This window comes from Podarcis erhardii (assembly GCF_964252035.2).
Source record: "Podarcis erhardii genome assembly, chromosome: 14".
Classification (NCBI taxonomy): Eukaryota; Metazoa; Chordata; class Lepidosauria; order Squamata; family Lacertidae; genus Podarcis; species Podarcis erhardii.
In genome coordinates, this window is record NC_138503.1 from 17,854,227 (window position 1) to 17,882,040 (window position 27,814).

The following is a 27,814-nucleotide window of genomic DNA, read 5'->3' on the forward strand; positions in this document are numbered from 1 at the left end:
GCGGACGACTCGGGTTGCGGCGCTCATCTCGCTTTATTGGCCAAGGGAGACGGCGTACAGCTTCTGGGTCATGTGGCCAGCATGACTAAGCCGCTTCTGGCAAACCAGAGCAGCGCATGGAAACACCATTTACCTTCCCGTCGGTACCTATTTATCTACTTGCACTTTGACGTGCTTTTGCTAGGTTGGCAGGAACCTCTGGTATACATGGATATATAAGAGGGAAACATGTAAAAAAAACCACATTAGCGTTCTTATTTACAGAGGCAGTCAGTAAATGCTCAGAAGCACCACCTCTTCTAGCCAGTTTACAGATAAAAACGGTCACTGGAGCTATGTGGTAATTTGTGGTACAGAAAATGCCACTCTCTGTAACATAAATAGCCTCTCAAATAGATTCACATTGATATTAATGGAATGCAGCACAGAAGACAACTAGATTCACTATTTATTGTTTAAAAAATACTGTTAGTAAAAATGCCAACAATTAAGCGTTCTCCATAGTTTTTGAAACCTCCACAGCATTTTAGAAATATGGAGAGAGAGCCCCAACAGTGTTATCTTCAATTTCTCCATGCCCACAAACAGCAAAGTCAGAAATATTTTTTAAAAAATGGAAGAGAGAACATTTAGGGCCCTTCTTCCTCTTTCTCCCCTCTGGGATGTCCTCCAAAGAAAACAATCAGACAGGTCTGGCTGGGAGCACTTTTCCGGAACATTCACCAAAGCCAACGCGATAACCGTTTCCCTGACAGTAGCCTGTGGGATGAGAAAGCACATACACAGGAAACGATAACTGTTAAAAGCGGATTGAGGAAAATGTACTAAAATGATTGAGGAAAACTGCAGAACATATGACACACGAAAGCTCCCTCATTTGTTAAGATCAGTAGCCCAATGATGGAAAGAAGTCATTCAAAGGCAGGAGCAGGGCCTTTGTGATCGTGGCCCCACAGCCGAGGAAGGAATTTCCCAAGGTCGTCTGCCAGAGTGCTTATTTTGTTTTTGTTCTTCTCAGGAAGCCTCTTCTGGCAACAATTCTATTTTATTGCTAGCTGACAAGCAATGCATTACTCCTTATCTGGGCACCTACTGTGTTCCATATGTGCTTATGGGCAATTTCCCTTACACCAGGGGCAGGCAACCTCAGGCCTGGCAGCTGCATGTAGCTCTCCCGCCTTCTCTGAGCGCAAACATGAATTAGCATTTTCTTGCCGCATTCAGAATTGCCAGAGTGTTTCCTCCTAACCGGACATGTGCACTTGCTAGTTGGCACCAGCTATCAAGGCCATTAATCAAACCATCATATGTGCAAAAGCCAGTCGGAGTGGACAATACTGAACTAGCCGAGCAAAGAGTCAGGCTGGCTGAAGGCAGTTCTCATGTTCCTACTGTCCTTGTTGTGTCCTTTTTTGGAAAGTTAAAGAACGCCTTTTAAAAACTATTAGGAACTCAGGAACCTGCCTCTCAGCAAGTCAGAACAATAGGTCCATCTAGCACTGTATTGTTTAACCTGTGGCCAGTGGCGGACCTACATTTTGGGGGCCCTGAACTGTCATGGGGGCTCCTTCGCAACAAGGCCAGGGTAAACACAGTTACCTTTTTCAATGAGGTTGTTTCATGATAGACCACTTTATTTTAATTAACTACTGCATCTTAGATTTTGATTAAAATTGCTGTACTGGATTTGTCTCGCATGCCAAAGTCACCAGTGTGAACAAATACTTCCTATGCCTTATAGTTTTCAAGTTATGGGATGTGTGTGTGTGAGGAATTAGGGGTCCTTAAGCTTAAGCTTCATTAGTTTCATACAGTGGTAGCTTGGGTTAAGTACTTAATTCGTTCCGGAGGTCCTTACTTAACCTGAAACTGTTCTTAACCTGAAGCACCACTTTAGCTAATGGGGCCTCCCGCTGCTGCTGCGCTGCCGGAGCATGATTTCTGTTCTCGTCCTGAAGCAAAGTTCTTAACCTGAAGCACTATTTCTGGGTTAGCAGAGTCTGTAACTTGAAGCGTATGTAACCTGAAGCGTATGTAACCCGAGGTACCACTGTACTAGATTTGTCCTTGCCTGTGGCCAACACTTTGGGGTGGCCTGCAGGGACTTGCAGCATGTCCATGGCAAATCCTGACACCTGGGATTTTTTAACCCATATTCAGTGGTTTCCTATGCGCCGGGGCTTCAGAGCACTCCTGAAAACGTCCTGTTCGCCTCCTCCATCAATGCTTCCAGGTGTGCTAAAAATAGCACCAGTAGGAAGCAGACTGTGATGCTTTTGGCAGCCAAGGAGCAAAGGATCACTCTTGGTTGTGCCAGAGGCATCACGGATATCACAGCAAGCGATGGACTGAAGGAGATTGCAGGATGAATTCACATAAGCAGGTCAGCAGCCATCAGCCTCAGATTAACTGGCGTCGCTTAGCTGCGTTCGCTATTTGGCTCTACATCTCAGATATGGAACATTTAAAAAAATAATAATTATTATTATTATTAAAGATTTCTTAGTTTACAAAGATACATGTGTTCTCTCTTTTTTTCAAGTAGCGTTTTCTACAGATCAGTTTCATTTGTTGTGAGACATTAGTGTTGCATACAGTGTTAGGTTAGGAAGAAAAGAGGGGGACAGAGGGGGATGGGGGAATGGTGAGTGGGGTGGGGTCGGGTGGCAATGCCTCTATTCTTACTTTTAGTGTATGTGTGAGGTTTTGTGTCAGCATCACAGTGTGGGTTCTCTTACTACTGTATTCGCTTGTTGTATTTCCATGGCGGTGAGAGAGGTTGGGGGCGGCCTAGGGTATGATTGGATGTCTTTGGTTGGCTGTAGTGAGATTTGTTTTTTTGTGTGAGTGGGGTATGTGTGGGTGTGAGGAAGAAGAAGAAGAAGAAGAAGAAGAAGAAGAAGAAGAGGAGGAGGAGGAGGAGGAGGAAGAATGTGATGGCCTGGGAATCCGATTCAGAGGCTGAACCGGAGGAATCCCAGCCTGCACAGGAGTCCCCGCCTCCAGGGCCGGCTGAACTGGGGCAGGGCCTTGATTCTGAAGCGCCTGCACCTGTGCCGGATCCTCAGGAGCAGGAACCAGGTGAATCCACTCTGGTGGTTGAGGACTCAGTGCCTTCAGGTGAGTCTCCCCCTGGGCCCAGTAACCCTTCAGCCTCTCCTGAACTGCAGAGGCTCAGGACAGAGAGGCGAAGGGAACTGGTTTCTCCCAGGAGGAGTGCTCGCCTTAAGGCCAGGAGAGGCGGGTCTCCTGGGGGCCGGGACCACCCCTGGCCTCAGAGAAGATAAAGGCCAGTCAGCCCGGTCCCAGGTTGCAGGAGCAACGTTGTTGATGAGCTGTTTCGGCCAGCATCCAGTCCTGTTTCCCCCAGAGTTCCTGTCCTTGCCCGGCTTCTCGCTGTGGACCCCGCTTCGCCCGAGGAGGACTGTCTTCCGACCCTCAACTCAGGTCCTGGACCTCGCCCCACGGTAACCTCCCCCCCCCCCCGGACCAGCACAAAGAAGAAGAAGAGGAGGAGGAGGAGGAGGAGGAGGAGGAGGAGTTTGGATTTGATATCCCACTTTATCACTACCCTAAGGAGTCTCATGCTGACCCTGATATGTACTCTATCTCATCCTACCCCTCAAACACACTCACCTGTTATAATGACTTCATCTCCATCCTGCAGAAATTTACGAGACTGGCCATGACCAAGGTCAATGGCTTTTGTTCCTTTCCACGACAATTCCAACATGGAACCAAAGTTCTCGGGATCCTTCAAGCAGAAATTGAAAACAGGTACTTAGCGTCATCTCTCTGTGTGGATATACTGCTGCTGTACATCTTGGACCCACTGGTGGAAGGAGGGGTGGGGAACTAAATTCAGATCCATGGCTGTAGTCCTTTGGGGGCAACCTTCCAAGAGCCACATGTGAGGAGTGGACAGGCCCAGAGAGAAAAAGGGATGGAGCAACGAATGCAAGTTTTACTTAGGTGTAGTAAGGGTCAAAGACCAGGCTGAGGAGTACTGCTCTGGTGAGGAATGGTGGGCGCCTCCCCTTCTCCCTGCTTCTGACCAGGATCCTGAAGCTACCCAGGTGCAGTGGAGCAGTATAGATTTGGAACAGTGGCTTGCAGAGGGGCATCGTTCCGAAGACAAAAGTTGGGACAAACTGGGGGTTGAACAGCAAAGTGAAGAAGAACTGGGAGAGAGAGAGCTAACAGACTCTCTCTCTCTTACTGGAAAGTGCCCAGCCTATCAGTCCAAGGTCACATAGAGCAGATAAGGTGGCGATACAATAAGCATGGTAGTTGCGAGATCAGGTCGCAAGGCACGGAAGTGACTAGGGGGAAAGTGGATGGAAACCTTAATGGGGAGCACCTTCACTCCGAGAATGTCTTTTGCTGTGATCATTAAAGATTCTTTAAATGGTAAGCAATTCTTTTTGCTTTGTCCTGCTTATCTATGGCCAAAGGGAGGGAGGAACTCGAGTCCCCAGAGCCTGACAGTAAGCTAGTTTCTACACACTTACAAACACCCACCCACATACCTATCCTTCATCCAGGCAAGGAAGATCCATTACCAATATATTCCAACCAGGCAAAATACACCAGGATAATGCAAAGTAAGGCTGGCAAGGGATGTGGCCTGGCAAGAGGATCCTGGAGGGATGCATTTACCCCTCAGATCTGAGGTTCCCCAACCTTGGGCTAAAGGAAATCAAGGATATTCTTGGATCCTAAAGAGTGGATCTCTGCCAGAAACAGCGATTGATCCAGTCCGCTGACGTGCTACGGCTTAGTCACTTGGCTATAATGTAATCCTTTATTCTCTGGGAGATGCAATTGCTTACAGAGCGTTTGTGGGGGTGTTGGGGTTTTTTTAGAGCTAAAGCCTTTAAAATCTCTGAACAGTCTGTTAAAACAAAACATAGCAAAGCCTTCCACAAGGGTGCCTGATCAAGTACAAAACAGGAGACAAACCTATTTCAGCATTTTTCTCTCACTGTGCAAGGAAAACAGCTTCCACCCTTTTCTCTCTCCTACTAGAGCAGGGTTTCTCAACCTGTGGGAGCCCGGATGTTGTTGGACTACAACTCCCATCATTCCTAGCCAGCATGACCAGTGGTCAGGGATGATGGGAGTTGTAGTCCAACAACATCTGGGGACCCACAGGTTGAGAACCGCTGCACTAGAGGCAGGTGGTGGTGGGCAGCAAGGAGGGATCCAGTTTTGATTATGACACCTAAAGCCTGGACTACACAAACACTGTGTCCAGGGGCACCGGGAAATATGAAAACTGCATTTCACACGGCTCCCAGTTTTCCTGATGTGCTATGCAGTAATTCATACTGGATGGGCCAGCAGGGAGGAAGCTGTTTTTAATATGGAAGGGGGCACCTCCAAACCCCGGTGTGCCTATGTCATGCTGGGCATGGAAACATCAGAAGGTCTTATCTGGATCTGTTTTGGATCAGACATGGCTTGGGACTCAGTGGGTCCACAGGTACTGGACTCCCTATATCTGGATTTAAAATCTAGATTTGGTGGAACTTCCCGTCATCTCTACTGCAAATATGATGCATTACAATCAGGGTATGGTTAATTAAATGCTTAAAGGTAAAGGTAAAGGGACCCCTGACCATTAGGTCCAATCGTGACCGACTCTGGGGTTGCGGCGCTCATCTCGCTTTATTGGCCGACGGAGCCGGCGTACAGCTTCGGGTCATGTGGCCAGCATGACTAAGCCGCTTCTGGCGAACCAGAGCAGTGCACAGAAACTCCATTTACCTACCCGCTGGTGCGGTACCTATTTATCTACTTGCACTTCGACATGCTTCGAACTGCTAGGTTGGCAGGAGCTGGGACCGAGCAACGGGAGCTCACCCTGTCGGGGGGATTCAAACCACCGACCTTCTGATTGGCAAGTCCTAGGCTCTGTGCTTTAACCCACAGCGACACCCACGTCCCTATAATTAAATGCTTACAGGCCCGCTAATAGTTCCAGAGGCAAGGAGGTCTCCAGGTCTGAGGTTGCAGCCATTGACGGTATGGTGAGCCAGTTGCTGTTTCATGGTCCAGTACATGTGCTGCAAGATAAAAGAGAGGAGAGGGTTTTAGAGTATTGGAGATGCATGGGGTGTTGCCCTATACAAGGTTTCTCCATCTAGCCCATGACTGCCTCTTATTGCCAGCAGCTCTCTTCAGGGTCTCAGCCAGAGAGATCTTCCCCACCACTGGGTCCTTTTAAAATAGAGGTGTCTTGGATTGAACCGGAAAACCTTTTGCATGCAAAACACCTGCTCTGTTAGTGAGCTCCTCTTAGGGATGGGGGAGAAATTAGATTCAGTTTGCATTTAGAGATAAACCTATATAATTGGCACTCCCAAGAACAATGCACAAACCGAAACACGGCCATCCTTCAAAATTTGCACTTTCTGGATTTTGTAATGCAATTCCCCAGCCAAGTAATGTGTACAAAAATGCTTATAACTAGGGTAAAGTGTGCATATAAATGCATATATTTATTAAAATAACAAGCATTAATAATATAATATAATATAATATAATATAATATAATATAATATAATATACACACATAACAGACATGCATACCTAACATTTGTGAAAACACGCACACAGAAAAAACAGAATTTTACTTCCATGAACTAACTGAGATTCTCAGAAGCCTCCCCTTTCTGCTTTTACGCCATTCATACCATTCATACGTATGCACTCAACAGGTGACAATGTGGCTCAATGGCTGGTGTGAGGTTTGTAGCAGTGCCCACTTCAAATCCTGTCTCAGCCGAAAACACCATGAACACGGGAGAGAGAACATTTCTTACCTTAAAGTTTGAGCAGCAAATATTAGCAGGCTTGCTCATTCCATCTCCTGAAAACAAATCAATAAGTTTGCAGTAAGGAGGATTGTGAGGACTCAGTGTTTTAAATACCATCACCTGTGTCCAAGTAACTGCAGTCAACATAAATATAGATTCAGCAAATATGTGAGAGTTGTTCTGTGTCTGATATTTGTAGGGATGGGCAATCCCTAGGTTTGGATGGCGGCTTTCTGGACAACACACTTTAGGTGCAACTTTATACTTTTCCAATCTCAGTACTACAGAGGAGGATGCGGGTGGCGCTGTGGTCTGAATCACTGAGCCTCTTGGGCTTGCCCATCGGAAGGTTGGTGGTTCAAATCCCTGAGACGGAGTGAGCTCCCATTGCTCTGTCCCAGCTCTTGCCAACCTAGCAGTTCAAAAGCACACCAGAGCGAGTAGATAAACAGGTACCACTGTGGCAGGAAGGTAAACGGCATTTCTGTGCGCTCTGATTTCCATCACCAGAAGCGGTTTAGTCATCCTGGGCACATAACCTGGAAAGCTGTCTGTGGACAAACGCCAGCTCCCTTGGCCTGAAAGTGAGATGAGTGCCGCAACCCCATAGTCGCCTTTGACTGGACTCAACCATCCAGGGGTCCTTTACTTTACCTTATAGAGGAGGTTTCACTTGTTCATTTTGTCCATAATCTTTTCACTGTGGTGGAAGTATGACAGCAAGAATCCAACTTTACAGTAAGGCAATGTGCAACTCCAGCAGAATACAGACTGAGGTGTTTACAGTTCCTGTCATAAAACTGCTCAAGCAAGGGAGTTTGACTCCTTTTACACACAGAGAGAGTCTTGCACATTTCGACAAAACCATAAACCTTTTTCTCTGGGATTTGCCATAGAATTTACTCCCTATTTCTGTTCCAAGGTAGAAATTGTCCTTGCAGAGATATCTTAGGAGTGTGTACTGAGAAGGGAGATCTAAAGAAAACCCTCAGCCAGTGTGAGAGTTTAACGTAGCTTTAATTGGTAGCTCCTCTTAGCTTTTTATCGCTCTCTGGTTCAAATGTCTGATCTAATATTCTTGTTTGTTTTAACTCTGCTAACGTTTTGTGTTATGCTTTATCTTCAGTTCATCAGCTACTTTGGATACTTCTTGCAGGGGAAAAAAGCAGGGGAAAAGTAATTAACCCAGCTGGGAGGGAAAAACTGGAGAGCGCAAATTGGAAAGCTGCGTATAACAGGCTTTTGCACAAAATGCTGAACATCACAGATGGCTTGGATAAAGGATGGGGAGCCTGTGGCTTTCCAGATATTCTTGGACTCCAACGCCCATCAGCTCCAGTAAGCATGCATGGCTAATGTTCAGGGATGATGGGAGTTGTAGTCCCAACATCTATTTGGTGTGCTGGAGGGCTTAATGTCTGCTGTTGCTCCACCACCATAAACAGCCATTGCACAGGGGTATACAGATTGAAAAACTGATAGATGCAATTACCACGTGGAACTTTTCCGTATCAACTGCATCTTAATTTCTGCAGGGGAGTTTTGTCTATGCAGGAATTTTATGATGGTGAAATAGGAATTAAATAAAGAAACCTTTGTGCAAGGAGCGCACTTCTCGTATTAGAACTCTAATGTGCCATTCGTTTCTTATTTCAAGGAAAACTTTCTCTTTTATTTGTGAGATGTAGCATAACAGTTAAAGGCAAGCATAGGCAAACTCGGCACTCCAGATGTTTTGGGCCAGTGGTCAGGGATGATGGGAGTTGTAGTCCCAAAACATCTGGAGGGCCGAGTTTGCCTATGCCTGGTTAAAGGCAACTTTAATCTAAAGTATTATCAAGATGCTATCTTCTGCTATATCTTTTGAGAGGTTTTCTTCACTCTGCATTTGGGCACCTCTAGGACCTCCTGGTAGAGGGATGCGGGTGGCACTATGGGTTAAACCACAGAGCCTAGGGCTTGCCGATCAGAAGGTCGGCGGTTCGAATCCCCGTGACGAGTGAGCTCCCGTTGCTCGGTCCCTGCTCCTGCCAACCTAGCAGTTCAAAAGCACGTCAAAGTGCAAGTAGATAAATAGGTACCGCTCTGGCGGGAAGGTAAACGGCGTTTCCGTGCGCTGCTCTGGTTCGCCAGAAGTGGCTTAGTCATGCCGGCCACATGACCCGGAAGCTGTACGCCGGCTCCCTCGGCCAATAAAGCGAGATGAGCGCCACAACCCCAGAGACGGCCACGACTGGACCTAATGGTCAGGGGTCCCTTTACCTTTACCTAGGGCCTCCTGATATCAAGGAACAGGTTTTCACCTATGTTTGAATATCATTGGATACCATTTTGAATCAAAATGGAAGACTGAACCATTCCAAAACTACACTGATTTTAACCACATTTTGCATGATGGTTCCGAAAATCAAGGGGAATATTTTTGTCTGTGTTTGAACACAGACACCATTTTGAATCAAAATAAAGAATGAACCTTACAAAATTGCAGTTTTTTTTGTTTTTTGTTTCTTAGAATTTACAAACAAGGCTGAATAGAAGGGCCTTAGTAGCTTAACAGAGTACTGTTGGCGTTTTGACTCTTTTAATACATCATTTACTTATGGCCTCCCTTTTTTTTTTCTTATTTTGGAGCTCCGCAAGCCTGAATGAAATGAAAATGTATCATAGGAGTGAGTACTGTACCTTTAATAGCAACGAAAAGGTTGATGTCAAAAGTATAAGGCTGATCATCGCAGAGGTAGGGCAGTGGCCTGGGATCCTTGAAGAAGCAAAAGAAGCGTCATATACCCCTCTATAATAGCAGACTCAAGTGGTTAAGTGTCTATCAGTTCTGAAGTGAAAACAGAGGGCTGCATCCAACATACTGCTAGGTTACAGTCCCTTAGTGGTACGCTTGTTGCGCTGGCAGGATGATGTTGCGCAAGGAAAAACACAAGCGCAAGCTGTTTCACAACTAAATCCACTGTTGCACAAGAACCAGCTGTTGTGCACCTAGATTCTGCTAGCACGAAAGTTGCACTGGATTCCTTCGTTGTTCAATCTTTAAATTCTGCCATCTACTACCCCAAAGGTGGTGGAGCCAGGATCTTACTCGGGTTGTCCCCAGGTCAGATCAAGGCCTCTCCCAGTGCTGGATTTAAGACCTTTAGAGGCCCTCAGCACTTATAAAGATTTTGGTGCCCCCATATATAGGGACGCAGGTGGTGCTGTGGGTTAAACCACAGAGCCTAGGACTTGCCGATCAAAAGGTTGGCGGTTCAAATCCCCGCAACGGGGTGAGCTCCCGTTGCTCGGTCCCTGCTCCTGCCAACCTAGCAGTTCGAAAGCACATCAAAGTGCAAGTAGATAAATAGGTACCGCTCCGGCGGGAAGGTCAACAGCGTTTCCGTGCGCTGCTCTGGTTTGTCAGAAGCGGCTTAGTCATGCTGGCCACATGACCCGGAAGCTGTACGCCAGCTCCCTCGGCCAATAAAGTGAGATGAGCGCCGCAACCCCAGAGTCGGTCACGACTGGACCTAATGGTCGGGGGTCCCTTTACCTTTATATTTATATATAATTCAAAATACAAACAACAATAAACCATAAAATACTGCCTTCTTCACAGAACGTTAGCTTTAGCTTAATGGTTACCATCAATTTGATTTTAATTAATTTTTATAATGAAATGTTTTTAGAATGTTGCACTATTTTATTGTTGTTAGCCGCCCTGAGCCCGGCTTCAGCTAGGGAGGGCGGGATATAAATAAAATTTATTATTATTATTATTATTCTGCAATTATTTTATAAAGTTCAGCACAACTGAATCTTGTTTTTCCTTTTTTGTTGTTGTTGCACTGAACTTACAATGCACATATTGTGGGATTCTTCTGAACCTGGTTCAACTGCACCATAGAAAATGGTGGCAAAATCTGGAAAAGGAAAATTTCTGTGGTGCCCCCCCCCATTTCCCTTGATGCCCTAAGCATGTGCTCATTTTGCTTAATGCTTCATCCAACCCTGGGTGCTTCAAAGTGCTGGGTCAGGACATAATTTGGATTGGGGTAGGGAATCATGCACATCTCCGTTATTTATGTATGCCCCACCCACCTGACAAGTAGCCTTGTTTCCACATAAGTCATGTAGAATAAATTTTCCCATAAGTCACATGGGATACATCTGAACACTTTTTGCTAACCTGGATAGGATTCGGCAGTGCAAATGGCATCAGAGCTTCCATAGTCACCACCCACGGAGAGATGGTGGTGCCAAAACTCTTGCCCAGAAATGGACCCAGGGGGACATATTCCCATTTCTGAATGTCACGTGCTAGGAGACAAGGAAAGAGATGATAGATATAGATATAGATATAGATATATAGATACAGTGGTAACTCGAGTTAAGTACTTAATTCGTTCCGGAGGTCTGTTCTTAACCTGAAACTGTTCTTAGCCTGAAGCACCACTTTAGCTAATGGGGCCTCCTGCTGCCTCCGCGCCGCCGGAGCATGATTTCTGTTCTCATCCTGAAGCAAAGTTCTTAACCTGAAGCACTATTTCAGGGTTAGCGGAGTTTGGAACCTGAAGCGTATGTAACCTGAGGTACCACTGTATAGATATAGATATAGATATAGATATAGATATAGATATAGATATAGATATAGATATAGATATAGATATAGATATAGATATAGATATAGATATAGATATAGATACACAGTGGTACCTCAGGTTACAGATGCTTCAGGTTACATACGCTTCAGGTTACAGACTCCGCTAAGCCAGAAATAGTACCTCGGGTTAAGAACAGTTTCAGGTTAAGAACGGACCTCCAGAATGAATTAAGTTCTTAACCTGAGGTACCACTGTATATATAAGTTTTAGGCTCTGCTTCTCAGGGGAGGGGCTGTTGCTCAGTGGAAGAGAATCCGCTTTGCATGCCGGAGGACTCAGGGTCAATTCCTGGCATGTCCAGGTAGGACTGGGAGCAATTTAGGGCAGTGAGGGCAGTTCCACTGCACAGGATGCCCAAATGAAGGGGCACAAAATTGAGAAGATCCATAACTGGGAATATCAATTTTTGGGGTGCCAAATTTTGGCCTCACACGGGTGCAATATTACGAAATATTACTCAAGTCAGGCATAGGCAAACTCCGGTCCTTCAGATGTTTGGGACTACAATTCCCATCATCCCTGACCACTGTTAGCTAGGGGTGATGGGAATTGTAGTCCCAAACATCTGGAGGACCGGAGTTTGCCTATGCCTGACTCAAGTCCTCCCTTGCTGGGAAAGACCTAGAGAGCTGCAACCAGCTGGTGCATACAATACTGTGTATACAATACTCTGAAAATTTTCACATATCACTTGGGAAGACAGGCAAACTAATGCCAGTATACTAGAAGCAGCAAAGATCACCAGTGTTGAAGTCATGACTCTTCAACATCAACTTCGTTGGACTGGTCACATTGTTCAGATGTCTGATTATCGCCTTCCAAAGCAACTACTCTATTCCGAGCTTAAAAATGGAAAGCGTAATGCTGGTGGTCAACAAAAGAGGTTCAAATACTCTCTCAAGGCAAATCTAAAACAATGTAGTATAGACACTGACAACTGGGAAACACTGGGCTGCGAGCGCTCTAGTTGGAAAACAGCCTTTACCAAAGGTGTCATGGGCTTTGAAGATGCTTGAACTTAGGATGAAAAGGAGAAAGGCACTAAGAGGAAGGCTCGCTTGGCAAACCTTCACCGTGATCAACTCCAGCCCGGAAACCTATGTCCCTACTGTGGAAGGATGTGTGGATCCATAATTGGCCTCCACAGTCACTTATGGACTCACTGTTAAAACCGTGTTCATGGAAGACAATCTTACTCGGCTACAAGTGGTCGCCGAAGAAGAAGACGTTGACGACAATACTGCGCTAGACAGATCAATGGTCTGACATGATATATGACAGGTTCAAATGTTTAACTGGAGAAGAACACTAGCTCTGAGGCAGAACATCTGCTTTGCGTACAGGAGGTCATAGGTTCAAGGCTGCTGTCTGAAATCCTTAAGAGCCACTGGCAGTCAGTGGAGACGATACTGAGCTCAATTGACCAATGGTCTGATTCAGCATAAGGCCGCTTCCTATATCTTTGCGCTCCTGAAGGAATCTTCAAAAGTCTGCCTCATTTCACTACATTGTCTAATACAAAAGCATAGCAAGAGGATTCCTGCCGTGGGGAACAGCAGCAGGGCTCATTACCGCTCCAGTCATTCATAAGGACCATCCCAAAGATGTGCTTGTGAGCTTCACTGATGGGAACCGCCTCTCCAGGTTTGTTTCCGGGGCCTACAAAGAAAGCCTGGGAAAATACAGGAGGTGGTTTTGTTAGGGTATATGCTCCAAAAATGGAAATATGCCGTTTTATACAAAATAACCAACATGGTGAAGCACATGCACTCATCTCAGCTTATCCCATCCAATTCCTTGATTCTTACATTGCACTTTCTGTGCAAACAGGACAAATACAGCAGCCAGGATTTGGAGCACAATGCAAGCTTGTTTGTTTGATTGCTGAGCATCTGGTCTTATTTTGAACTGTGGTTTTAACTCTGCTTAAATGGTTGCGTTTTCATTGATGAGTTGCCTCAGGGCTCTTATGAGAGGAAATCAAATCATTATGCAGTTCCCATCATAATGCTCTTCTTTCCCTGAACTTTGACACCTGAGATGGTGTTTGTGTGACCTACCCTACTCTTGTGAGTGCAATTTGTTTTAAACTGTTTTAATAATGTATTTTAAATGGTCGTTAACTCACCCCGGGACCTTATGGTGAAGGGTGCATAAGAAATTGAATTAATAGTAGTTGCAGTAAAACAATGATGACAACAACATTGTAGTATTTATTTTCCTAGATCCTTCCTAACATTAACGTGCTCCTAGATATATGTCCTATTTTCCTGCTGCTTTAATTTCTAATTGTGGTTTTATTGTTATGTTCCCTGCATCCCCTGCTCCTTTAATTGGGCCAATCCAACTGAAGCATTGGTCCTACACTGAAACTGATGGATATAGCTAACTTGGACTTATTAATTTCAGTAGGTTTATTCTGAATATAATTAAGTTGTAAACAACTCAATGGTTTTTGATTTGATCATGCACTGGCCTCAGAGGTTTATTGGTGGTGGTGTTGTTGTTTAAAGGTAGACAGAAATTCACTAGATTAAGAAAACAACAACAAAAGCATTTTTAAGTGAAGAGAATTTGAAAATTGTTTCCTCACCAATTAATTTCATCTTTCTCCTTATAGACAAGTTTGTTGCTTTATAAGCACTAGTAGAGAGAAAATTGCAGGTAATTTTTTAAAAATCCAAAATGGTGTCAACTAGTTAGGGCTGTTCTTTTTCTTCTTTTGTGAAAAGATCTAAATGGTTTGGGGGAGTTCTGACCGTTTCAATTTTGAGAATTTGCATTTCTGAAATTTTATATGTTTCTATTAATGATGGGTTGTCTTGTTTGCCCCCCCTTTTTTGGTCAGGGTTCTTAAAACCAGGGGTAGAGAGATGAAGGGGACAACATAAGCAAATAAAATCCTACCATTTCCAGTTCAATATCCAAAAGTTTGCAAGCACCGAACACCGGGGGTTTTGCTGTGATTTAAACAGAACAAACACATACAAAAAGTAAGCATGCTGTTTCTTTTAATAGGGAAAGCGATGGTGTTTACAAGTTTGACAATGCCACCTTGCTATGCATGCATGGATCAACTGCTTTTTAAAAAGGGAAGACTTATTTAAACAAGTCAGGAAAAGGGATAAAGACTATTCTGCAGTACAGAATATGAGACAAAGCCTCTCACCACGAAGGGGCTAAGAAACAATAAATAAACATCCAAATCAGTCCAGAGATGTAGAAACAAGATGAATGTACTTACAGAAGAAAAAGAAGAGGAGTAATAATAACCAAATCTATTTACGTTAACCTCACCATGTAAATAATACAATATATGTGTACCACTCACTTGTTCAGGGGAGACAGACATAGGAAAGGAAGAGTTGTTATATCAACTGAAATCTTTGGAAATCCCTCAGGGGCAACTGCCCATGTTCATCATGGCTGACAAATACAGCCATACCTTGGGAGTCGAGCAGAATCCGTTATGGAAGTCCGTTTGACTTACAAAATGTTCAGAAACCAAAGCGCGGCTTCTGATTGGCTGCAGGAAGCTCCTGCAGCCAATCAGAAGCCATGGAAGCTCCGTCTGACATTCGGCTTCCAAAAATAGTTCGCAAACCGGAAAACTCACTTCTGGGTTTGCGGCGTTTGGGAGCCAAAACATTCAAGAACTAAGGTGTTCGAAAACCAAGGTACGACTGTATACTAAAATCGTACCAAACAGAAAGGAATCTCTCTCTTTTAATTTGACACCTCGAGACTCTTCGCTTATATATTAATTCCGTTTATAAACGTGAAACCAGATGGGGAGTGGAAGGCCAAAAGGCTTACCATCATCAGGTCGCATTTGTCCCAGTGGCCTCCTGATGGGCGTCCCAGATACAACGACGGAAGAGGCACGTCCGTGGTACCCAACTGGCAAGTGTAACCTTGAAAAGAGAAATCATCACGGGGGGTTGTGATCATCAACTAAAAGGAGAATGTGCTCAATGCATAAGAACATAAGAAGAGCTGGATCAGGCCAGTGGCCCATCTAGTCCAGCATCTGTTCTCACAGTGGCCAACGAGATGCCTATGGAAAGTCCACAAGGGTTCAAATTGCTTCATTGAGTATCCTCTCACTCATCACATCCAAATAATGCTTTATCCTTGAATGGACACCCAAATGATGCTTCTCCCCACTCAACCCCTCCCAAACGTCGTTGGAAAAGCAACTGTTATAAGAAAAACTGCTCCCTTTCCTTTTTGGGGTATTCTGGAGCCTGTAGAGAGAGTCCTTACGTGGGTTCCCTATTGGTAGGAGAAAATAACAGAGGACAACCAGAGTAAATTGAGAAGCAAAGCGGCTAGTAAGCCTGATCTTTATTCTAGGAACTGTTGCAACAGGGTCCCCACTCCCCACACACAGGAGGGAGGAGAACCCTGAACAATGGTGCGAAAGCCCCTATATATACTTTTGAAATTGCCCACCCTGTAGCCCAAGACCACCACCCCAAACATCATGCATACATCACAGAAGGAGGCGGTCTTCAGCAGAAATTTGAGAGTGCGCTCAGCTTAACAGATACTTGCCAGACTGTATGTGAAATGGGAGGTGTAAGACCCTACAGTCAAAAGACAATCAGAATGCTTTTCCCATTTCCTTCTTCCTTGCATAGAAATATTTGAGGTCTATTTGGGAGAGTCAAAATGGATTGTTCTCCTGTACTGTTTCAGACCAATGGCTTATACACTTACGTATGTGTTTACCTAATACATTTATGAACATTTATTTTATATTTGAGACCTTGGAATTCTTAGAACACAACTACTGACCAGTTGGGCATCAGAGCATTCTCCTTTCCGCGGAACATCACTCCGACATTTGTAGCATGTTGCCGGGAGGAATAGAAATCAGTATAGTCTCCTGTAGGGATGAGAATTTGGCAAGGAGTGGTGTTAGAGAAATGAACTGAAAGAAGCTGCAGAACTTGGCAACGACTTTGGGTACCAGCGGCAATGTTTTATTGCCTTCATGGGGAGGGATGACAGACCTGTGGTGCCACCAACCATGAATGGCATTTAATCGGGGGGGGGGGGGCTTTCCTTATTTGTAGTCTCCTTCAAAGTCTTTTTTTACTACGAATATGTTTTTGGCTTTTTACTCTGTGTTAGTTTTTTATATAGAAAAAAAGAGGTGCCAGAACTCACCATGAACCCTTGTTCTCTTATACAGTAGTATCTCGGGTTAAGAACTTAATTCATTCTGGAGGTCTGTTCTTAACCTGAAACTGTTCTTAACCTGAAGCACCACTTTAGCTACTGGGACCTCCTGTTGCTGCCACCGCTGCCGCACAATTTCTGTTCTTATTCTGAAGCAAAGTTCTTAACCAGAGGTACTATTTCTGGGTTAGCAGAGTCTGTAATCTGAAGCGTATGTAACCTGAAGCGTATGTAACCCGAGGTGCCACTGTAATGGCAATGGAGCTCACCTGAGAGGTGCTGGAAAAAGGCCTTGGTTTTAATGCCTGTGCTTTTTGGTAAGTCACTTTGAGTTACTATATATATTGTTGTTGTTTAGTCGTTTAGTGGTGTCTGACTCTTTGTGACACGACTAAGTGATGTATGGAAGTGAGAGCTGGACCATAAAGAAGGCTGATCGCCGAAGAATTGATGCTTTTGAATTATGGTGCTGGAGGAGACTCTTGAGAGTCCCATGGACTGCAAGAAGATCAAACGCATCCATTCTTATGGAACTCAGCCCTGAGTGCTCACTGGAATGACAGATCGTGAAGCTGAGGCTCCAATACTTTGGCCACCTCAGGAGAAGAGAAGACTCCCTGGAAAAGACCCTGATGTTGGGAGAAGGGGACGGCAGAGGACGAGATGGTTGGACAGAGTTCTCGAAGCTATCGGCATGAGTTTGACCAAACTGCGGGAGGCAGTGGAAGACAGGAGTGCCTGGTGTGCTCTGGTCCATGGGGTCATGAAGAGTCGGACACAACTAAACAACTAAATACACACACACACACACACACACACACACACACACACAATTTACTCAAAGCAACTTAATAATTAAGTGCAATAGATAATAAATGATATTTTGTTTTAATGTATGTCAAAAGAGGGATCATTTTTTTTACCATTTTAATGGGGCATTTTGTGAACTTCCAAGGAGATCTGTGGTCATTTTAAGCTTGCCTGTGTTGCGGTTTTATCGGGGTGTGAGGTAATCTCTGCTAAGGTTGCCATATCTTATCTTCACAACATTTTGTTTTGCGAGGGTCTGATCTCATCTGATCTGATCTACTCTCCCATGACACATTTGGTCTACTCCTGCCTTCTGGGGCAGAAAGGGAAAAGGCTGCATGTAAACATTTAAAGCACATATTTGAGGCACACAACTCCCAGCAAACAATCCTGGGAACTGTAGTTTGCCAAGGGTGCTGGGAATGTTAGCTCTGTGAGGAGAAAAGTTCCTGGCATTCTTGGGGTGGGAATCATGCGGTTCAACTGTGAATGCAGCTTTTACCTTCTCCTCAACAATAGCTTCTTATATATTACATTTCCCTTCAGTCTTCTCTGCTCCAGGTTTAACAAAGCAATTCCTTCTTCCTTCCCTCACTGGACTTGTTCTCTATACCATCTCCGTTGCCTGACTCTGAACCCATTCCAATTTTACATCTTTCTTCCTTATTATTCTTTATTATCACTACATTTATATCCCAACTTTCCTTTAAGGAGCTCTCCATGTGCCTCCCCTCTTCCCAGCCTGACCTACCTCACAACAGCCTTGTGAGGTAGGTCAAGTCGAGAGACTAGCTCAAGGTCACCCAGTGAACTTCATGGCTGAGTAAGGGATTGGAACCCAAGTCTCTGAGGTCCTAGTTCAACTCTCTAACCACTACACCATACTGCCTTTAAAAAAAAACCACATCTGGACACAGTACTAGAGAGTAGATGAGCTCTGACTAGTGCAGAATGAAATGAAGCTGTTGCTTCTCGTGACTTGGAAACTAGTGTTTGACTTTCATCTGCTTGCCCTCCAAAACACAGAAAGCAAAATCCTGCTTCCTTTGTTTTTTTCTGTTAAAAAAACAAAAACACAAGTACAGCACAGTGAATGATTTCATATACAATTCACTTACTGCCCTCTGGTGTCCGTCATAGGAAACAGCATGGCTAAACTTTCCATTCATTTTACTCTGACTTTCCTCCTTTCGTGTCCACGTTTGTGGGCATGTCAGTTGTGCAGGAAGCAGAGGGACAACACAGCTGACAGGACTAGTTTGTGACGGAAAAGTTGGTTCCACAAGTATTTCTTTTTTACTTTTATTTCCTGCCAGCAAATGGTTAAAGAACGGCAGCCTCTGGTTGGCCGAGGTTCCAGGAGGGAGAATTTAAAAGGAGAGGCTTTGGAGCAGCCTTTCTCAACCGGTGGGTCCCAAGATGTTGTTGAACTACAACTCCCATCACCCCTAGCTAGCAAGGCCAGAGCTCAGGGATGATGGGAGTTGTAGTCCAACAACATCTGGGGACCCACAGGTTGAGAAGCACTGTGTTTGGAGGGAGAGAGTTAGTTAGGTTGGTTTTGAGTTGTGGTTGTGGAGGGGGTTGGAATTGGGGTTGGAGAGGTTGGGAGTTAGGTTAGGAGACAGGATGAAATATACAGAGTGCTGAGGAGGGAGAGTTGGTTCAAGAGAAAACATCCACTCTGAGTGAATGGAGAAGGACTGAGTATAGTGTCCTGCAGGAGTAATAGGACCAAATGTTGCTGGGTGAATGAGGGAGAGACAGGAGAAGTAGGAGCTGAAAAGGGATCAGTCTACTTAGGTCTTTCACTGTTCTGGAGGGGAGAGACTCTTCTGTGAAAGGAAGACACTCCCAAAACCCAGTTAAGAAAGCGGGGTTGTGATCCCTTAAGACTATTTTTTTTTAAAAAAAATATATATTGTCTTTATTGATTTAAAATACAATCATACACTACAGGTGAGTACATCAGAGTTAAGCACAAAAATGAAAAAGAAAGAAAAAAGGACAAAAAAAGAATTAACAATAACAAGAAAATATCAGTTTAAAAAGCCAGTTATTTATACAACATCATATCTTATCCAATAAAGTCTTCTGTGAAAAACTTCCAATCGTTCTCATTGTACTTTTTATATTATTATTATATTATATTATTATTATATTATATTAAGACTATTACTGAAAGTTACCTCAGAGCCAAAACCTCTGTGAAATGAATTCAGCAAACTAGCTTATTAATTCTGAAGTAACCTAAGTTTCTCCACTTGTATTATAATACCTTGTTTTAAAATAAATCTTTATTGTTATTTTAAAAACATCCGCTTGGGACTCCAGCTTATTGGTTATCCCCCACACCAAGGTCCCGCACAGGATACTCTGGGATAGTTAGCATTTGTTTTAGGGTTGTTCAGGGAGGTGGGGGAAATATATGTAAAAGAGAGCGGGCAAGTCAGTGTGAGTGGTAACTGAGGCATCAGTCCCGTAGCACTAGTCCTGCCTATTCTCTTTTTATAAGAGGACTAGTCAAATTCACAGAGGATAAGGCTATTCACGGTTACTGTTTTACCTTCACTGTTGGGGGCAGAAATGCTTCTGATGACTTTATATTCATCTTCGTACACATTACTTAGAGCGGGGTTATTGGTTGTTCTTGTTCTTTTATTTCGATAATGTATTTTGGGATTTTATTTTGTGACCCGCCCTGAGACCTGCGGATATAGGGCGGTACACAAATTTAATAAAAATAAATGAATGAATAAATCACATGAGCTGGAGAATGGCATTGCAAAATTGGGAGAAGTGTGGATTTTGAAGGGCAGCTGTGTGTTGGTTTGGAAAGCAAGGGTTAGGAGGTGGGTTCGCCTTTAACTGTCAATGGAATCAAATTTCTCCCCCGTTTCTCGTATAGACTACAGCTAAATCAAGAGATGGGATCTGACATTCCCAGTAATTTGAGAATAGAACTCTGCTTCTGGAGGAAATGAACAAAGGTTAAGTGGATCTTGTTGACAGTAAAAGGAACTCACCAATTTCAGCAGGAAGGTGCATTATTGCCGAAGCCTGTGGTACAAATGCTCTAGAAGGCAAATGAGGAAACAAACAGAAATAATATTTAGTTCTCAAACACTAAGGAAACTTGGTTCCGTTCACTCAAGGTGAATTTCTTTTCTTTTTTAAATAAATTTATTTTTGCATTTTCTATTTTACATAAACATATGAGTTAAATACATAAACATATAATCCCTTTTGACTCCCCCCCCCCCATTGTGGATCTTAATATAATGATTTCCCCCTCTGCGTCTCTTTTGTATCTCTATATTTACAAATCCTTTGTCAGTCCATTGCTCAAATTTTTTTACTACAAGTAAAAATCCTGTCAATCCTGCCAATGCATGTAATTCACTCAAGGTGAATTTTCTGACATCTCTCTCTCTCTCTCTCTCTCTCTCTCTCTCTCTCTCTCTCTCTCCTTACAATATTACAACTGGTCAATGTCAGCATTTGCCAATCTTCGAATGTTTACTGTAGCACACTTAAAAGAGCATCTCCTCCAGTACCAACTATCTTAGGCCTGTGTACATTACAATCTGATAAGTGTCTTGTATGCAGGCACACGTTGCTATAAATCGTTAGTAGAGCAAACATGTTTTTGGCATCTTCCAATATAATAATAAAAAAATAAATTAATTCTTACTCACCTACCAAATCCTGTAAGTGACTAAGAATTTGCTATTTTTGTCATATTGGTTGTTTTTCCTTCAGAAGTGTTAACTTTGAATTGCACTGTTTGCCTGTTTGCAAATTGTGCTGTCATGTTTTTAAGAAGACCTGCCCAGAAGACAGCTGATCAGAGCTGACAGCAAGCACCGCTTTGGACATTCTGGAGCTCCCAGCTGAGAACTGTCTAGCACAGCCAGCCTCAGAGGACTGGGAATCCCAGAGGATCAATAATATTATTCAGTAATCTCTTTGGCTCTTGACATTCCAAACAAGCATTTGCCCACAAGCTTAGCTTTGCAACTTAACAGCCTTCAACATCACTGTGTGGCACAAAGAGAGCACAGAAATATTTTAGAGGGGAAACCACAGGGACTAGAAACTTACATATTTTTTTAAAAAAGAAAATCTTGGGATCTTAGGAAATGGACTCGGTTGGCCACTAGCACATTCTGCAGCTTTTCTGGGCTCCCATAAAATAGCAGCATGCACACTTACAGAGTCCTAGCCACTTATTCTCTCCCCAGTTTTTAGTTATTTTTTATTTACCTTTTGCGTAATTCCACGTTATCTCTCAGCGTCGGCTCTTTGTGAGACAGCAGCTTTTGGAGAAGCGCTCTGGTTTCTGTCCATGCTTCCCAGCCCAACGCCATAAAACAGTTAAGGCTTGGCTGCAAAGGAGAGCAGACATGTTTTCCTGCGTGAATGCTCCCTGAGCACACAGCACATGAGGCATATTGTGACATTGAATGAAGGAAAGAGCACATGGATGCACAGCAAGCCCCAAGCCATCTCCTGCCCACCTCCAAATGCAATGGCAAATTGCAATGGCAGAGCACTGAATTACAGATAATCTCACAAAATGTCATATTGACGTCCTGCCACCTCCAAGCTTTTGGCAGGTCATTAGGAACATAGGTAAAGGTAAAGGGACCCCTGGCCATTAAGTCCAGTTGTGGCTGCCTCTGGGGTTGCGACGCTCATCTCGTTTTATTGGCCGAGGGAGCCAGCATACAGCTTCCGGGTCATGTGGCCAGCATGACTAAGCCGCTTCTGGCGATCCAGAGCAGCGCACGGAAATGCCGTTACCTTCCCGCCAGAGTGGTACCTGTTTATCTACTTGCACTTTGACGTGCTTTCAAACTGCTAGGTTGGCAAGAGCAGGGTCCAAGCAACGGGAACTCACAGGAACATAGGAATCAGCATTATAAAGAGTCAGGCCATTGCTTCGTCCAGCTCAGTATAGTTTACATCAGGGGTGGAGAACCTCAGGTTTGGGTGCCCAAGGTCACCTTGGCAAAATACCTGATCAAAGACATGATGCTGCTTAGAAAGGATAGGCCCATTAAAGAGATGCTTAATGGCGCTGAGGTCCAGCACTTGGTCACCAATGGCAACTCCAATTCTGGATCTGGGCTGCGAGAGAAGATAGAATAAGATAAGCATCTATACCAGGGGTCAGCAACCTTTTTCAGCTGTGGGCTGGTCCACCATCCCTCAGACCATGTGAGGTCCCTATGCCCCACAAATAACCCAGAGATGCATTTTAAATAAAAGGACACATTCTACTCATGTAAAAACACGCTGATTCCTGGACCGTCCGCGGGCTGGATTGAGAAGGTGATTGGGCCTCATCCGGCCCCCGGGCCTTAGGTTGTCTACCCCGATCTATACTTTCCAGATGCGATGCTAAAGGTAAAGGTAAAGGGACCCCTGACCATTAGGTCCAGTTGTGGCTGACTCTGGGATTGCGGCGCTCATCTCGCTTTCTTGGCCGAGGGAGCCGGTGTACAGCTTCTGACGCAAGCCAGCGGTAAACACAGAGCAAAGAATAGAGCTGCAACCAGTTGTGTTGTGGTAAATTCAGAAGCCGAGGGTCTCTTCATGATGGCCACAGCCGCACATTGTCACAGCTGCACCCTTCTAAGATTATATAGTGATCTGATAATTGTGCAATAATATTAATAATAGGGGATGTATTGAAATGACCAATGCAGAACTCGATGTGCTGCCTTTATGTTAGATCTACTTTTTTATGTGCACGTACAGGGGCTAATCATTTTGGACTTTAATAATAATAATAATAATAATAATAATAATAATAATTTATTACTTATACCCCACCCATCTGGCTGGGCCTCCACCAGGATATTAAAAGCACCATGAAACATCAAACATTAAAAGCTTCCCTAAACAGGGCTGTTTTCAGATGTCTCCTAAAAGTCAGATAGTTGTTTATTTCCTTGACATCTGATGGGAGGGTGTTCCACAAGGCAGGCGCCACTACCAAGAAGGTCCTGTGCCTGGTTCCCTGCAACCTCACTTCTCTCAGGGAGGGAACTGCCAGAAGGCCCTCGGAGCTGGACCTCAGTGTCCAGGCTGAACAATGGGGGTGGAGACGCTCCTTCAGGTATACTGGCCTGTGGTACGAATGCCAAGGCTTTTCTGTTGTATGTAATAGAACTTGCACCCCATTCTCTCGAAACAGAAGCACCTTGTTGTTTTCAGCGTTCCTAAATGCTTAGAATACAGAGCAGCTCTTCAGTGTTCTCCCACAAGCCTTCTCCAGAGTGACCCTAGGAGCCAATCCTCTGTCGCTGACACACCTCCTTTCACTCTGATTGGCTCCAGTCAGCACAAAGGGGGAGAAAGGCTTCTTCTCACTGGCTAAAAAAGCTCCCCTTCCCTGCTGATTGGGCAGCTCTAGCAGGGGTGTACTTTGTACTATGGCACCCTGAGCTAAGCCAAAATTTGGTGCACACCCCACAGCCCTCGTGCCATGTCATGCTTTGGGAAGAAGCAGCGATGGTTCCGGTATGGTCCTGACATAGCTGTCAACTTATAGATTTGAAAATAAGGGACCAGTAGTCTCGAAAATAAGGGATCAGCAGTCAAAATAAGGGATTTTAGTCAACAAGCCCCCCACCACAAGATCGCCGCCTGCCATTGTACTCAACCAGCTCCTTTCCTTTTCCCCCACCATGTGCCCCCGCTCCAGACAGACCTTTTCCCCGGCAAGGGTGAGTGGGCCATCAATGACATATCCATCCAATTCTGAGCACAGGTATGTTCAAGCCAAAGGCAGAAAGCCCAACCAGCAGCCAAACGAAGCCTCAAGCGGTGGTTCCCACAGCGCAGCAACCCGGCAAAGGGGATGCGGCAAGGAAAACCACCCTCACCTCTCCGCTGGGAAGCGCTGAGCAAAGGGGCTTCCCCAGGCAACGCAGCCGATTTGATCAGCACAAGGCATGCAAGCTCCACCCCCCAGTCATTCTTAGACTCCTTACTGAGTGAGCAACGCAGCCAAGCAACACAGTTGGAGCCTCCCTCCTCCTCCCTGGCCGGCAGGGAGGGAGGGAGGGAGAGGAGCTGATTCCTTTGAATCCTGGGAAATTTAAGGGACATCATCAATCCGGGACAGCAGCAGGAATGGAGCTGGAATAAGGGAGTTTCCCGCCAAATAAGGGACGGTTGACAGCTATGGTCCTAGACCCCTCCCACCTGCTTCCCAAAGCAGGGCAAGAGCTAACAGTGTCTGGAGGCAGTCAGTCAGGTTGTGCATTCATAGCAGTGACCAGAGGAAGGGTGGCTGTTGGGAGGAGTGTAGAAAGAGGAAACACCAAGCTACATCTGCAACAGGACAACCAGATGCCTTCATCTGCCCCAGCTGCAACAAAACATGTTTCTCCCATATCAGTCTCTACAGCCACAGCAGGTGCTGTAACCTTCCAACAGTTTATTTTTATTTTTTAGATTTATATACAGCCCTTCATCATAAGCTCTCAGGGCGGTTCAAATAATAAATAAATAAATAAATAAATAAATAAATAAATAAATAAATAAATAACTTATACCCCACCCATCTGGTTGGGCCTCCCCAGCCACTCTGGGCGGCTCCCAACAGAATATTAAAAACACGATGAAAAATCAAACATTTAAAACTTCCCTAAACAGGGCTGCCTTCAGATGTCTTCTAAAAGTCAGATAGTTGTCTATTTCCTTGACATCTGATGGGAGGGCATTCCACAGGGCAGGTGCCACTACCAAGGAGGCCCTCTGCCTGGTTCCCTGTAACCTCACTTCTTGCAGGGAGGGAACCGCCAGAAGGCCCTCGGGCAGGACCTCAGTGTCTGGGCTGAATGATGGGGGTGGAGACGCTCCTTCAGGTATACTGGGCCCAGGCTGTCTAGGACTTTAAAGGTCAGCACCAACACTTTGAATTGTGTCCAGAAACGTACTGGGAGCCAATGTAGGTCTTTCCGGACTGGTGTTATATGGTCTCAGCGGCCACTCCCTGTCACCAGTCTAGCTGCCGCATTTTGGATTAGTTGTAGTTTCCGGGTCACCTTCAAAGGTAGCCCCACGTAGAGCGCATTGCAGTAGTCCAAGCGGGAGATAACCAGAGCATGCACCACTCTGGTGAGACACTCTGTGGGCAGGTAAGCTACAGCCTTTCCCCCCAAATATGCATAGGACAGGGGGAGCAGGAGATAAATCTAGCTCTATCTAAATACTCACAAATGCATCCCGAAATATTTGCTTAGCAGGACTTTCTGCAAACAGACAAGTTAATGCATGACCTGAAGCTTAGAGGGCTAAGCCATATGTGCCAACTGCCCTGATTTTTTTCTGATAGCTGTCTCTGGGTAACCACAGTCCCTATATTGTCTTTTGGGAAAACTTTAAAAATCCTATGTTAACCTGAAAGGAGCCTGCAGGGGAGCTCTCTCCCCCATGAATTTGTCTAATCCTCTTTTAAAGCCATCCAAGTTGGTGCTGTCACTGCCTCTAGTGGGAGTGAGTTCCATGGTTTAACTCTGCACTGCATGGAGAAGTATTTTCTTTCGTGCGATCCAAACCTTCCAACACTCTAAACTCTGTGGGAAAGTTTCTCTTGCAAGTTCCAAAGATCTCAGAAGCCTGCTCTGCAGTAACTCAGAGTTTTCACTTTGGCTGCCCCTGAAACGGCATTCCTGTCAAGATACAAAAGGCATCTGCTCTCTGGAAACACTTGAAAACATATTTGTTGTGACAGGCTTTCCCAGCCAGACAAATGCTTCCCCCAAAGTTAAGACGTTTTGCAATAAAGAAAGTGACAAGAAAATGCCCTGGAAAGTGTGGGATAACAATAGCGTCGAAGCATCATCATCTAACCTCCCCACAAACAAATCAGAATAAAAATGTTCATGAAATAAACTGACATTGCCTAACATTCCTGCAAACAGTGCTCAATAAATGTCTCTTCTGGAAATGCTCCCAGTTTTTCCCAACAGTGTTTGAAAGTTCAGAAAATTAGGAATCAATTAAGGTAAAAATGAGGCACCGATCTTTGTCAAAAAGTCAGGAAGGAAAGGTTAATTTCAGAAAGAATGTTTGGAAAGCAGCGGGAAGGAAGAGCAAGAAAATCAGAGCATCTATTAACTGGCACAAAATGAAGTCTTTCTTGATAAAATCACTGCCTGCACAGATTGTCTCTTGGTACATACTAGGGTTGTTGCTCAGCTTATAATTGAAGCTACCACCACACATCCATTGACACATCACCAGTGATAGCTCAGTCAGTAGAGCGTCAAGACTCTTAATCTTAGGTTCGTGGGTTTGAGCCCCATGTTGGGCAAGATTCTTGCAGCAGGGGGGTGGACTAGATGACCCCTCAGACCCCTTTCAACTCTACAGTTCTGTGATTCTTTTAAAGGTATGTGCACAGAGAAGGGTCAAAATAAAATAGCCTTTGCTTATCATCATTCCTCAAGGGGTTGTTGTGAGGCTAAAACAGGAAAAACTATACAGTGGTACCTCGGGTTACATACACTTCAGGTTACATACGCTTCAGGTTACAGACTCTGCTAACCCAGAAATAGTGCTTCAGGTTAAGAACTTTGCTTCAGGATGAGAACAGAAATTGTGCAGCGGCGGCGCAGTGGCAGCGGGAGGCTCCATTAGCTAAAGTGGTGCTTCAGGTTAAGAACAGTTTCAGGTTAAGTACAGACCTCCGGAACGAATTAAGTACTTAACCCGAGGTACTACTGTATATATATATATATATATATATATATATATATATATATATATATATATAGAGCTACATTTATATCTCTACATTTATATATATATATATATATATATATATATATATATATATATATATATATATATATATATATATATCCTGAGAGATATAAATGTAGCAATATAGACATAAACAGTGTTATAACTTTCTAAAGCAATCATCAAGCAAAGTTCCCAGCCTTGCTAGCTATGGTCACATCCCAGCACATATTTAGCTGTTTCCCCTAAAGTATCTTAGGAACTGTGGTTTATCCCTCACAGAACGACTCCCAGCACCCTTAAGAAGCTATAGTTCCCAGGACTCCGTGTGTTTTAACTTTATGGTGTCTCTCTCACACACAGATCTTTGTTTCCTCAGAGCAGAGACAAACAGCCCAAAATGCACACGCGAAGCCAGCCTCCTCCTTACCTGCTCCTTGGTGGAGAAGACCCCGTAAGGCAGGTTCTGAATGGGGAAGTCCGAATCCTCGTCCACAGGGATAAACGACATTTCACCTCCTCCTTGCAGACACAGAAAGTCAAAAGAGGCTTGGCAGCTGTGGCAATCGCCTCTGCACTTCT

The 27,814-nt window shown here is 44.5% G+C and overlaps 1 protein-coding gene across 1 annotated transcript; it reads right to left on the minus strand.

Moving 5' to 3' along the window:
* Window positions 1-427: 427 nt before the first annotated feature.
* Window positions 428-27,814, minus strand: FAH (fumarylacetoacetate hydrolase). The gene is made up of 14 exons (XM_081839164.1): window positions 27,663-27,814; window positions 22,490-22,600; window positions 21,734-21,855; window positions 20,494-20,543; window positions 16,271-16,361; window positions 15,287-15,384; window positions 14,378-14,430; window positions 13,043-13,142; window positions 10,996-11,126; window positions 9,504-9,579; window positions 6,828-6,874; window positions 5,967-6,068; window positions 3,637-3,754; window positions 428-759 (listed from the first exon to the last, which is right to left on the minus strand). The coding sequence occupies exons 1-14, from the start codon at window positions 27,741-27,743 to the stop codon at window positions 683-685; spliced, it is 1,257 nt and encodes a 418-aa protein (XP_081695290.1). The 5' UTR covers window positions 27,744-27,814; the 3' UTR covers window positions 428-682.

What these genes read in the sequence shown, in the direction of transcription:
- FAH (XM_081839164.1), bottom strand. Translation starts at nt 27,743, where the DNA reads ATGTCGTTTATCCCTGTGGACGAGGATTCGGACTTCCCCATTCAGAAC. An exon ending in ACAAATGCGACCTGATGATG is followed by an intron (nt 14,431 to 15,286) that starts GTAAGCCTTTTG and finishes TTTAAATCACAG; the next exon opens with CAAAACCCCCGGTGTTCGGT. An exon ending in CCTTTTCGTTGCTATTAAAG is followed by an intron (nt 6,875 to 9,503) that starts GTACAGTACTCA and finishes ATTTGTTTTCAG; the next exon opens with GAGATGGAATGAGCAAGCCT.